Source organism: Vanessa cardui, chromosome 10 (assembly GCF_905220365.1).
Source record: "Vanessa cardui chromosome 10, ilVanCard2.1, whole genome shotgun sequence".
NCBI lineage: Eukaryota > Metazoa > Arthropoda > Insecta > Lepidoptera > Nymphalidae > Vanessa > Vanessa cardui.
Window position 1 is genome coordinate 7,874,933 of NC_061132.1, and position 13,927 is coordinate 7,888,859.

Genomic DNA, 13,927 nt, shown 5'->3' on the forward strand with positions numbered 1-13,927 from the left:
CAAGATTCCAGAGACCCAAGACCTACACTAAATAATATTTTTAAATGATATAATATATAATAAGCTTACTTTGTACTGTAACTGTTGCTACGAATATGTAATAATCTTACTTTCCGTTGTTTACGAAAATTTTGTGATTTGTAATGTCGAATCTGTATTTTATTGTTATTATATTATTATATTTCAGAAAACATATTGGATTTGATTCTGGATGTATCGCTATCTTGATTGACATTTTATAAGGTAACCGGATGATTGTATGAATATTACTTAATTGTAGTTTTGTTTAAAAAAAGGAATTATAATGATTAAAACTAAGAGATTAATAGACTTACGTCAAATACTTATTTAAAACCATTAAAAAACCAAACCAACCAAAAAAAATTATATATATAATATAAAGAGTCGAGATGGGCCAGTGGTAAGAACGCGCGCATGTTAACCGATGATTGCGGGTTCAAACCTAGGCAAGCACCTCGTGCTTAGCGGTGAAGGAAAACATCGTGAGGAAACCTGTATGTGACAAATTTCATAGAAATTCTGCCACATGTGTATTCCACCAACCCGCATTGGAACAGCGTGGTAGAATATGTTTCAAACCTTCTCCTCAATGGAAGAGGAGGCCTTTAGCCCAGCAGTGGGAATTTACAGGCTGTTGTTGTTGTTAAAATATTTTTTACATAAATGTAATTTATTTAGTAAGGCTAAGCTTTTTAATTTTTTTTTGCAATAAGCGGACTATAATGTCCTGCTGAGATGGTACAGTGGTTAGAACACGAACATAATCCGCATAACCGGTGATTGCGAATTCAATCTCAGGCAAGCAACGCTGAATTTTTATCTTCTTTAATTTGTGTTTATAATTCATCTCGTGCTCGACGGTGAAGGAAAACATCGTGAGGAAACCGGCATGTGTAGTTTAAACGAAATTGTGCCACATCTGAATCCACCAGATCGTATCTGAGCAGCGTGGTGGACTATGCTCCTAACCTCAAAGAGAGAGGAAGTCTCAGCTCAGCAGTGGCAATTTTTCAGACTGTACATGCTGTATGTTGTTTTGATAATAATGGTTTTAAAATGTACTAAAGGAACATAAAATGTACTGACGAATGTATTGTTTTTATCTTACGGGGACTACATGAGCTAAATGCAAGTTTTAAAATGCCAAAAAGTACATAATCCAATGCAATAAACCAAATGAAAAAAATATATGTTAATCTTCAGGATACATGCTAGTTATTAATTGTGTTGAAAACATGATGTAATTAATTTGGTACGATAGAAAAAAATCGCAGGTTACCTCTAAAAAAGTCTTTTTTTGTTTTTTAACTACACTTATATACCTTTAATAATTTTGGTCTTTTGTCAGATTATTCTACTAACAATATACTAAAAATTTAGTGTCTTAATTATTTAGTAAAATCCATAGTTTTTTTTAAAATCAGATTTTCTTATTTTCGACGAATTTGCGTAAGCATGTGTGCGTGAGCGCCTCGTACAGACACTGCCGGCCGAGGCCTGTTGCTATACAGATGTGTCGCTCTTTTCACCGCATCGTTGCGAATAAAATCTCGTAGATTTTATTTTTGTGTAATTTTAATTGTAAATTAATTGTCGAATATTATTCTTTTTTGTAAATAAATATATTAAGTTAAAATAGTCTAGTTGTAGTTACCCATTTATTTTTTTATTAAGTTAATTTTTATAAAGTTTAATTTTGTAAACATAGGAAATAAAGTACAATCTGTGAAGAAAACTAAAAAACGTTCATATAAATTAAAAAGCCGAACATATGAAAGATAATATGAAAAGGTAAGAGTATTTAATTAGTAAACATATATATATAAAATAGATAATTATTATTGGAAACATTTATTAAAAACAGTTCGAACATTAGTTCGCATAGAATCAGATTTTTCGACATATTTCTTACAGTCACCATGGAGTATTTGGTCAATGCAAGCAAATCCAAGAAGAATGTGCGGGTCCCCGCACTCTGAATTAAAATTTTATTATTTTCAAAGGACTATATTTAAAAATATACGTTTTATAATTATTAAAATTTAATTGTAAACAACTAGGTATTTATTTTTTCAGAATTAAGAAAATCGAAAAAAAATAACACGGAAGCTATTTCTATTACGTTAGAGTTTAATTTTATCAATTTTGTTTATAAAAGGAAATATAGTTATGTATGAATTAAATTTAATAATAAAAAAATAAATAAATACAAATTAGCACATCACATGAATATTTAGTGGTGCTTGCCTGGGTTTGAACCCGCAATAAGATGCGCGCGTTCTACCCACTGGGCCATCTTGAAATATGTAATTGTTGTGAACCAAAGAACTAAAATATTTAGAAGTGTCATATACGTAATTCAATATTTTTTATAGATTGGAAATAGAATCAATTGAAAAATTTCAGCTCGTAGCTTCAGTGAAAGTGGGTGAAATATTGATTGCAAGTATCCAAGATATTTTAATAACGAACGACGACGAACGAATAATTTAAAAAAACATTTTAATAAAAAAATTGAAACGAAATTTATTTGTTTTTTTGTTATACCAAAAATAAATAAAAATATTTGAATTTAATTGAGTCAGTTTTATTTCAAATATCAGTCAAAAACAATACAAATAATTCAAATATCCAAACTATTTTTATGAGATTTATGACTAAACCCATTGTGATTGACCGAGTTAACCAATAATTCTACGAAACCGACTTGACGATATTATTTTTATAGTAACTTTTTGATACTGACTTTTTTAACTTAATTCTTTTTCTTTGTGTACCGATATTAGTTAAACGAACAAACTCTACGCTTTTTGTCAGTGTACAAATTACGAACAGTTCCAATTTTATTTAATAAATCGATTAACAAACTTATAAAATTTAAAAATAGGTACGATTTAATATTTAGTATTACAACTAATTGAGATACAGTAAAAATTAAAGGAAAAAATGTTTAAATTAACTATTTTTTGTACATAAAATAATAATAATTTAAGTTTAATTAATTCAGTTTAATTTTATCATAATTTTTTAAATGACACAAAGAAATTAAAATAATTCTACTGTCTTGTCTATTTTTATGAAATCTATGATTGAAAGAATTGATAGAATTGACTTCGCTTCGCTTTCGCTCGGCGCGGCGCGCGGCGGTTCGGCGCCATCTATTGGAATATTCAGGCGTAACTTCGCCGCCTCGCTAAGTTCAGTGCGCGGGGGGGCATGCCGTTTTTGTCGTTAGTGTAAGTGTTTGCGCGTGATTCTCAAGGGCAATTAGCTCCTGTAGTCCCGTTAATTCAGGGATGCCAAAAAAAAACAATTTTTACGTCATACGAAAACGAAAAAAATTACGATATACACAACATGTAAAAAGTATTGTGTCTGAATAATTTGTATAATTGTTGGACAGGAAAAATAATCAAAATGGAGTAAGTGAAACAGTAAACGTACGTAATATTTAATATTACCACAAGACTAAAATGAGCTGCATCAAGAAATAGCGTTGAGAAAAACTTCCGATTAAACGGTAGTGTTATAGGATCACTTTAGAGCTGATACAGAAAGACTAATATTGTTGTGACGCTGCCAATAATCTGCAAAATAAAAACATAACAAATTGCATTTCAAATAATATTTAATTGACGTTCTTCAAGATTAAATCGCGCATCTATATAACTTTATAAATATAAAGTTACCGTCGGGACGCACGTCTCTCTAACAATCGAAAAAAACTTTTTAAACAAAAAAAGTTGCTACGGTTTGGTAGTTGTATTAACTGCAGGTCTAATAAATAATTGAACAAGAGTGTTTTTCTCGAAGCACAATTCGGTTTGTCATATTATTCATAAAAAAAAGAATAATTTTATTGTTTTTTGGCGGTTCTTAGAGAGACCAGAAACCATTTTGTCGAAACTTAAAAATAATTATAAGCATCTAAAATAAAGAACAATACTCATCATTATACAATGCGCTTATTCTAACAATAGACTTGGCACTTACCGTGGATATAACAGGTCTACCTATGGTGCATATTCCCATAGCGGAATAAGATAAATTGTTAAGCGCTAGTTGTTTGACAAAATCATCTATTTCATCTCCCAAAGGGTCACCTTCTGAGGTCACGTAGCACATAATGCGGGCCACCAATAAGCGCGTACTTGAGACCTATATGTTAATATGTAGATCCATTAGATGTTATAGCTAATGTTTTATAGTAACATTAATCAAACAAGCCCGAGACACATCGACACCTCCAAGCGCATTAAGTCGTATGACAAAATTTGCGATTCTTCAGATCGTTTTTAAACGGTTTTATTTAGCTCACTCCGTTTGTTTAACTTTCATCTTTGCATTGCTGAGCATTCAAATACAGTTTATGATTAATTTTTGAACACGTCATCTCAGACTGTATGAGAGTCTTTATAGACTCTCTTTATATACTTAAGACTTTTTCATTGAATTAAAAAATCATATTTTAGTAAATAACGGTGAAAAATAAAAATAACGACTTTATACTACTTGACACAAGGTCTTTACTTCAATACAAAGGGACGTATATCTATACGCGTAAATAACAACGCACAATTTTTGTTTCGACGTATAATCCACTAACGTCGACCACGCAACTTTAGTGTTGCAACGTTTTGCGTAGAAGATATGTATTAATATTTTGATCTTTCTATACTATACGACGTGGGATAGTCTAAACAACGACATCAAGTCGACAAACAGTCGACATGCCTTATTTTTCCTTTATTAAATAGATTTGTTAAACACATAACTTGTTTTTATTTACATGTAAACAAAGATGTCCCTTAATAAAATATCACAATGTACCTGGAAATCGGCTGTAGTCATTTCTTTAAATTATAAATTGACTTATAAATACACAAGAATTGTTGGCTAACTGTACGATAACATGACATACTTAAATTATTAATTTTGACAAAACTGTATTTTGGTCATACCTTTTCTTGAGTCCGGTAACATGGCTCCACGAGTAATACTATTTTAATGGTATGATAAAAAAGCCATGCAATCTGTAGTACTTCTCTCATTTTATGTTCGTAAAACTTTCCTGAAAAATATTTTAGAAGATAATGTTCCAAATTGAGTCATCTTATTCGGTGTAAATAATTGAATTACCGTCAAGGTTTAACAACTGCAGCAAAACATAGATGGTGAAAGTTAAATCGAATGTGAATATCGTTAGATGCAAAAGTAAAGCGACACTCTCTGAACTGCTCAGCATCCTCAAAACATCGCTCGTTGAGACGAAGCACTGGGTGATTTCACGAACTCTTTGTGAAAATGTTATCCTCTGCGTTACTTTAGTATCTGTAAAAAGGACTTATTGTTTTCATTTGTCTCGAACTATGACTAATAATGTAACAGTAGTCGCCCGCTGCTTCGCTCGTTTTAAAGGGTCGGTTGTCGTGTCTTAGGCAAAACAGTAGCCTATCTCCTTCCTTGGACTTCGAGTTTGCTTCACATCAAATTCCATCAAATCTTTTCATTGGTTTAGAAAGAGCGACAGACAGACAGAGTTACTTTTAAATTTATAATACTAAGTATAGAATACCTTAAAGACGGGAATATATTTGCAGTTTAAGGGATATTAAGTAAAACAAATACAACCTCACCTGGATATAATTGGTCAGCCATTCCAATTAGGTCTATAGCTGTATTAATGGATTTCACAGGTATTTGAAGGTTAGGTGTCCCCGTGTGATAATTTTCGGCTATTACGTGAAAGAAGATAGTCTGGAGTTTTTAACAAGTAGTAGTTCTTATATGGATTTTGTATATTCATTATGTAGCCCTATTTCTATTTTCCATCCATAGCTAACTCGGTAAAAACCTACTTAATATACGAGGGCATGTCTAAAATACCGCGGAATAGTGGAGAAACTAGGCTGTATATCTTCGTAGGTCTAAGGTAATTGGGAACTATATAAAAGTATATATATATAAAATCATCTTTTATACTTTTTACGTTCGAAATGCACTGGATCAGATTCTAAAGTAACTGTAACAAGTTCAACATAGTTCATAAAAGTGTCAAATAGATCGGAAATACGACGTCCAAAAAGAGAGGTATTCAATCACTTTGTTGGACGTGACAGCCCGACGAACATTCGCTTAGTCGATGCTAGCGTGGAATCGGCATGGAGAGTAGGAACTTTATTTTGAATTATCATTATAGTCCAAAAACATGGCAGAGCGTGTATAGGATAGGCTACATCCTAAAAATCAACCATAATCTAGTTACACAAAGGCCTTTGTACATTGCGAAGATTTGTACGGTGTAAAAGAGAAAAAAAAGCTGTATTTTAAAATCAGAAAGGATTCGGCATATTATGAAGCGTTAGATACTAACACTCAAGGCGCATCTTCGTCAGCATCTCTTGAAGGCTTTTATTGATAGCGCTTAAAGCAGAGTTTATAGAAATGGCAACAGCAATAAACTGAAATTCTATTAGCATTGCAAGGAGATATATGAAGTAGATTAAGTAATAGCGCAGAGAGTTCTCTGAAAATGCAATTTCATTCAATTAATTACGACACACTGAAAAAAGCACACACATAACCTTAAAATAAAAGAGCAATACTATGCATCCAATACTCGCAGGGAGATATTATAGTTAGGGCTACCATTATTAAAAGAATAACGAGAATATCAGTATCATCGACCTGAATTCGTGCCTCTCTATGGTTTCGAATGGTACCTTATGGTCTGGTATGGCGATTATATAGTAACAGTTGGTAGCAAATACTAATTATTTAGTAAAATAAAAATAAAATAGTCCGTCATAAATATAAAAAGAAATAAAGTAACATCATGAATAAATAATCTTAGACTGAATAATAAAAAAACTAAAATTGTAAAATTTAGCACACCAAATGTGCAAAATGTAAAACCCGATCTACTTATCAATGGGGAATCGATGGATCCAGTTGAAACAACTGAATTTCTTGGACTTACTCTTGATGCCAAGTTACAGTGGCTCCCCCACATAAACGGATTGGCGGGTAGACTGAGTTCTGCGGCATTTGCGGTCAAAAAAATTAGATTATTTACTGATGTTGATACGGCTCGACTAGTATATTTTAGTTACTTTCACAGTATAATGTCCTACGGTATTATGCTTTGGGGTAACGCAGCCGCTATCCAAACTATATTTGTGCTGCAGAAGAGGGCTATTCGCGCAATCTATAACCTAGGAGCCAAGGAATCATTAAGGTATAGATTTAAAGAAATTAAGATATTGACTGTTGCTTCTCAATACATATTTTGTAATGTTTTTTATGTACGGAAAAATATTAATGTTTTTATGAGAAAATGTGATTCTCATAACATTGGTACAAGGAATAAACACAATCTTGTTACTCTTGTTACTCGACTGCATAGAGTCAGTAACTCTTTTGTGGGGCAATGTATACGCTTCTACAACAGGATCCCAGAAAGCGTTCAAAATGCTTCTGTTGCCAAATTAAAAAAAATTGTTAAGGAACGCTTGTGTGCAAAAGGTTACTATACAATTAGCGAGTTTATGTTTGATAGCACACCTTGGGAATGAAACGATCGCCTCCTGGCTATTTCTAATCATATACTACTATGTATTTTATTAATTTGACAAAAAAAAAATAACAAAAAAAAGACCCGCTGAGTTTCTTTCGCCGGTTCTTCTCAGGTCAGGGTGTTCCTTTTTCCGAACCGGTGGTAGTGTTTATTTGACAATCAATAAGTAAGTGTAATGCTTCTATATTGAATAAAGGAATTTGAGTTTGAGTTTGAGTTTGAATATCCAATAGCTAGTCACTTTTGGCCTTGAGGAGTAGATATAGAGCTTATTCCGCTATGCTCTAATGCTTGTTGTTGGATACAAAAGTGAAAGAATTTCGTTGAAATTAGACACATGCAGGTTTCCTCAAACAAATTAATTCTAATAGTCCTTGCCTGGATTTGAACCCGTAATCATCTGTTAAGTTGCACGCATTCTATTCACTGAGTCATCTCGGTTCTTGCAAGTAGTAGTAATTATTCTTATTATATAATTTAAATTTTAATAAATATAAATAATAAGGAACAAGTGATATCAATTATGCTTACGAGGGCTGTAGAGCCAAAAGTCCATTTGTATCAATGTACACAATACAACCAAATATATGAAACTATAGAAATAAAGTCGCCATGATTGGATTTGACTCTCATCATCGCTGCCAATCCTCTTTTTAATCTGTAAAATAAATATTTTATTAGTTGATAGCAATGTTATACAATGTCCGTCAATTGTAGTTATATTATTGTTATTATATTTAGTTTTTAAATGAAAATGACAAACTATTTGAAAATATAGTCCGAAAAACAAGCCACTGAAACAGTTTAAATTCGCTTTCATAATACCAGATGCACTAAATTTGATACATGGTAAAACAAAAAAAAAACAACAAGTATATTATTGTTATATTATTATTTTGTTTACTATTTTATTGAGTGTAGTGGAGTGTAGAAGTAGTGGAACGGCGCGGGCGTCTAAGCCTGAGGCCGCTACGTGTAACCGCTGTGGTTTTTAATCGCGCCAAATTTGTGTGTTCTTATGGACAGACGAACGAACTACTGTACTTTATGCAAAATATAAATATCAATAATTATTTGACAACTCTGATCTTTGACCCTGATCCCAATGTAAGTTGCTAAAGCACTTGTTTTATGGAAAATAAGAAGTAACGAAGGTAACACCAACACCCACTCCGAAAACAATATTGAAAAGTAATGAACTTTCTACATCGACTGGGCTGGGACTTAAACCCGGGACCTCAGAGTGGCGTACCCATGAAAACCGGTGTACACACTGCTCGACCACGGAGGTATGTAATGGTAATATAATTTCGAGCACTATTATAAAAATACCTTTTGTATTTGATCAATACAGTGCATATAGTTTCTCATCCTGCTCAAACCACAAAGCACACCGCGATTGACCAGAATCATGCATGTGCCATTGCTGCCCAACCAAAACATGATAAATACAATTTTCTCATACATAGTGCTATCAGAATTAATATGTTCTCCTTTTTCAACAATCAAACCATAAAGTAATGCACTATCTGAAAAAAAAATGTATTGTTTCATTTACATTGGGTATTAAATTAAATACAAATATACATTTAAATCTTATGTAACAAGGGTTCTGTGCAAGGTAATACCCAATATAAACGGTTAAGTAGTACTTTTGATTGTTTCTTGCATTCTTGGTGATAAATCAAAGACAAGAAAATGAGTAATATTGTATAGAATAGTATAGTACGAGTTACGACACAACTTAGATGTAGCATCGGCAAAATTCGTTAAACCGATCACATTGCTATTATCATTATTGCTCTTATTATATCCCAAATTATCAATATTTATTTCTTATGTGAATTTGATCTTTACACAAACGTAATATCATATGACGTAATATATTTGTCAATTTGACACGTCGATTTACATGCACTTGCTTTCTTGGGTTAAATCTACAGCGACGTATAACGTCAGTAATTGGTTTTATTGAATTTGCCGATGCTACATCTAATTTGTGTCCTATTATAGCGGTGAAATGAACATGTTTCTTGCCAATAATGACTGTGTAAACCGAATGTATGGCATTTTCCAAGTTGACATACGTTGAAAATAATTCGTTTAATCAGAAAATACTGTTTGCAGTAACAATAAAATAAAAGTTTTAAAAAGAAAGAAATTTGATTCCAATGTCATTTTATCTAGTTATATCTAATTATTTGTATATAAAGTACTAACAGGCGAAGACGTTGCATATTATTCCAATTCCCAGAAACAAACGTGATATGTACATAAAATGATGTATGTGTGTTTTCGTAAATCGCACTGGAGCGATGCCAACGAAACGGGACATCCGCACTATCATCACAAACAATTTATCGTCGATTTCGTATCTCTCCTTTGTATTTTCCATGTTCTGAAAAAAAATCTATTATAATATACTTTTTTCTAACAAATGATAAGCAAAACAGCTATTTGATTGCAACATTAACTTGCAATAAAATTTTGTGAAGACTTATTTCTTTGGTTTAATTTCACATTGACTTAGGGCTTTAATATACAGCGTTATGGGTAATTCGAAGTACATCCACTAGGATAGGAGGTAATAGGGGTGACTATTTCCAATAATTTTAACCCTCATATGCATGATCCAAAAGTGAACCATTTTTGAGTTATCACGATTTTTAGCCTTTTTTTCAAAATTTATCAAAAATGCAACTTCAAAAATTAGATTATTTAGAAAAAATATTGCAAATAGTCACCCCCTATCACCTCCTAGCAGATGTACGTCGAATTACTAATACCCGGTATATATTGTATACTAGCTGTGACCGCAACCCTATACGCGTTTGAATTTAATTTAACAAAAACATAATATATTGTAGCCTATATTACTCCTTATTATATAAGTTAGCTGGAACAAACAGACAGACAGACAAAAATTGTAAAAAATGTTATTTTTATATTTGTACCGTGTATACATACACGTGCATTGAGTAAAAAAGGGCTATTTTAATATTACAAACAGACACTCCCATTTTATTATATGTATAGATGATCAATTCAAACAATATTTTATTATTATTAAGCTTTGGATATGATTAAAATTATAAAATATACTCACGAAAATTTTAAAGTTATGCTATATATGTTACGTTAAACGAAGAGGATGCTTTACAGCAAATATGTTTTGTATAGCGTCACTTTATATGTGATATATATTTTATCTACATATCTACATATATAATTATAATGTATTTGATTACATCAACAATTATAAATAATAACGTACGTTAAAATTGTTGCACATATTGATTTTTAAATAAAAAGCAATGACGTAATGCTTCTATACATTGAACGCTTAAGTACTAACACTCGATTCGATGTGACTTACTTTTATGTTGTTTACTAAGCAATATTAAGTTCATTTATATTTCAAATTTCTTAACACTGACGACATAATTATTCTGTGATTTTATTTGAAGTAAATAATGTACAGTGTAGGATGATTTATGATGTCGAAATAGAAAAGACTGTGGTGTCATCTTAATATATGACTATTCTATCCCGACTTCACTCGGCTTTAATAGGCTATTTGACTGGTTTTTATAATCCATTTTATATTATTTAGTAGAGGTTAAGGAACCCAGTAAAAGTTGTTTTTTTTTATTTCTAGTACATATTTGCGGAAAAATATCATATAAAATTCCATATTTAAATTACGCGCGAAAACGCTACTTGGACAATATGGCGCTGCAATGGGGTCGGTGACGTCACTTTGCTGTATTTTAATCTGTGGTACATATAGTAAAAAAGCAAGGTTTACAAGAAAGTGACTTCATCATAAGTCCGGCCAATCAGGAGCGTTTTGTGTCACGTGACAAACGTTTGAAAAAATGCATTTTTATATATTGATTTTTGAATAAATTAAGTATTATTTTCAAGTTTCGTTAGTAAATAACCATTTTTAAACTCATAATATACACTGATTACAATAATTCACAATTTATTTTTTCCATTGTCAAATAGCCTATTTAAATCCTAAATACCTTATTACTAAAACGATCTTTTCTGCTAATATTTAACATTATGGAACTTAAATACTTTGTTTTTTTTTATGAATTTTAATTGGTCTAAATGCTTACGTATAAAAGTAATAACAATTACGTTTCTATTATTTACAATATTCTAGTAGCGACCCTACCTAGCTTCGCACGGGTGAAATGCTGATGATTGATTGATGCTTGATGATTTATGCACAACGTCTTATTATGTTCTGTATTTTAAACCTGAAATTTCTTCGAAAACATTCATTTTAATTACTTGCTGTATTAGGCGCCGTTTAAAATGCATTTGAAAAAAATGTTTTTTTACGACATCACATTAGAAACCTCTAAAATTATCAGGTTTTTCTCTACTATATTATGCATGTATTACACATGAAAACATTCCTATTAAATCACTCCATTTATCAAAAAAAGAAATGCCTAAAATTCCTCTGCGTAATTGTAAAGATTTAAGCATACACGGGAACAGGCAGACGACTATTATACTACCAGTATGTGTGATCGCTTTGTAACAACAACAACAACAACAGCCTGTAAATTCCCACTGCTGGGCTAAAGGCCTCCTCTCCCTTTGAGGAGAAGGTTTGGAACATATTCCACCACGCTGTTCCAATGCGGGTTGGTGGAATACACATGTGGCAGAATTTCTTTGAAATTTGTCACAAGCAGGTTTCCTCGCGATGTTTTCCTTCACCGCTGAGTACGAGATGAATTATAAAGACAAATTAAGCACATGAATCAGCGGTACTTGCCCGGGTTTGAACCCGCAATCATCGGTTAAGATGCACTCGTTCTAACCACCGGGCCATCTCGATAACTTTGTAAATCGCTTTGTAAACACGTTTGAATAATTTTGTTAAGAAATACACTAATCTATATACGCATATAAAAATCATTGCTTTCAAATTCACATCATGGCATTTGATGATAGCGCAAGACCCGACCGAGGGAGAGTGTGGACAATGCCTCCGCTGACCAGTTGACGGCCGAAACTGCTGACGGCGAAGTAGACCGCGAGGAGATCTGCTTCCACTTTTCCCTAGACATATACGCTTTTAAAACGACAAACCCACTTTTAATATACGTTTTGTATTGAATTGATATAAACTTTATCCTATGGGCTTCAAGAAGTTGACCTTATTTTAAATGTTAGTTTAAAGCAAAAACAATGAATAGTGAAAGCAATAACTCGTTTCATCGACTGTCAGATGGGTAGTTGTAGGTCTACAAAATTTACAGATTTATTACAGAAATCAGTAAATATACATTATAAATTCATTGAAGACGTTGGCGTAAATAAAAGGAAACTTCCTTTAGTTGTAATAACTATTAATACCCAATATAGATAAAACCCTATTTTAAGTCATTACATGTTTACACTTGAATGGACAATGGCGGGTGCATCGTATTTAATGTATAGTTAGGTAATTTGTTAAGTGAATGTTACGATATTTGGATTTCATGTTGATTGTAAAGTAAATAGAAAAAAAACGTTGAACAAAATTATAACAGCGCTATTGACCGTTTCGCTGCTGATACATTTTATTTTCTTCTAAGGAAAATGAACAGAAATAGAGATGGTATTGAAAACATAAAATCTTTGAAGAATATTTTTAAATTGAAATAAACGGAATTAATTTTAAATAGAATTCTGACAATAGCATGTATGTTTAAATACATGTTATATAAATCTAACCTGAATTGGACTGAAAACCTTAAGAGTATAAATATTGTACGTGTGCTGATATGGAGATATCATTTTAATACGAAGCAACTTAGTAAAACTTCAATTTTACAGTATATTTTTCTGTGCATATTATCACACGATTCTCCTACAATTTCAAATTTAAATAGGTATATATATTTATATAATAGAGCTGAGATGGCCCAGTGGTGTGCATCTTAACCGATGGTTGCGGGTTCAAACCCAGGCAAGCACCACTATATATATATGTGCTTAATATGTATTTATAATTCATCTCGTGCTCGGCGGTGAAGGAAAACATCGTGAGGAAACCTGCATGTGTCTAATTTCACCGAAATTCTGACACATGTACATTCCACCAACCCGCATTGGAACAGCGTGGTGGAATATGTTCCAAAACCCTCTCCTTAATGGAAGAGGAGACCTTATCCCAGCAGTGGGAAATTTACAGGCTGTTACTTTACTTTTTTTTTCTTTTATATATATTATAGATTAAATTGTATATCATAATGATTATCTTTTATAAAAATGTCGTCTTTTTTCGTGCATAATTTTGATTATACAAGACAAAGCTGT

At 32.0% G+C, this 13,927-nt stretch overlaps 1 protein-coding gene across 1 annotated transcript; it reads right to left on the reverse strand.

Annotated features, from left to right (window-relative positions):
- Positions 1-3,415: 3,415 nt before the first annotated feature.
- LOC124533107 lies at positions 3,416-5,679 on the reverse strand. Its single transcript, XM_047108271.1, has 5 exons — positions 5,658-5,679; positions 5,161-5,352; positions 4,983-5,092; positions 4,015-4,179; positions 3,416-3,608 (listed from the first exon to the last, which is right to left on the reverse strand). The coding sequence occupies exons 1-5, from the start codon at positions 5,677-5,679 to the stop codon at positions 3,561-3,563; spliced, it is 537 nt and encodes a 178-aa protein (XP_046964227.1). The 3' UTR covers positions 3,416-3,560.
- Between the last annotated feature and the right edge of the window lie 8,248 nt (positions 5,680-13,927).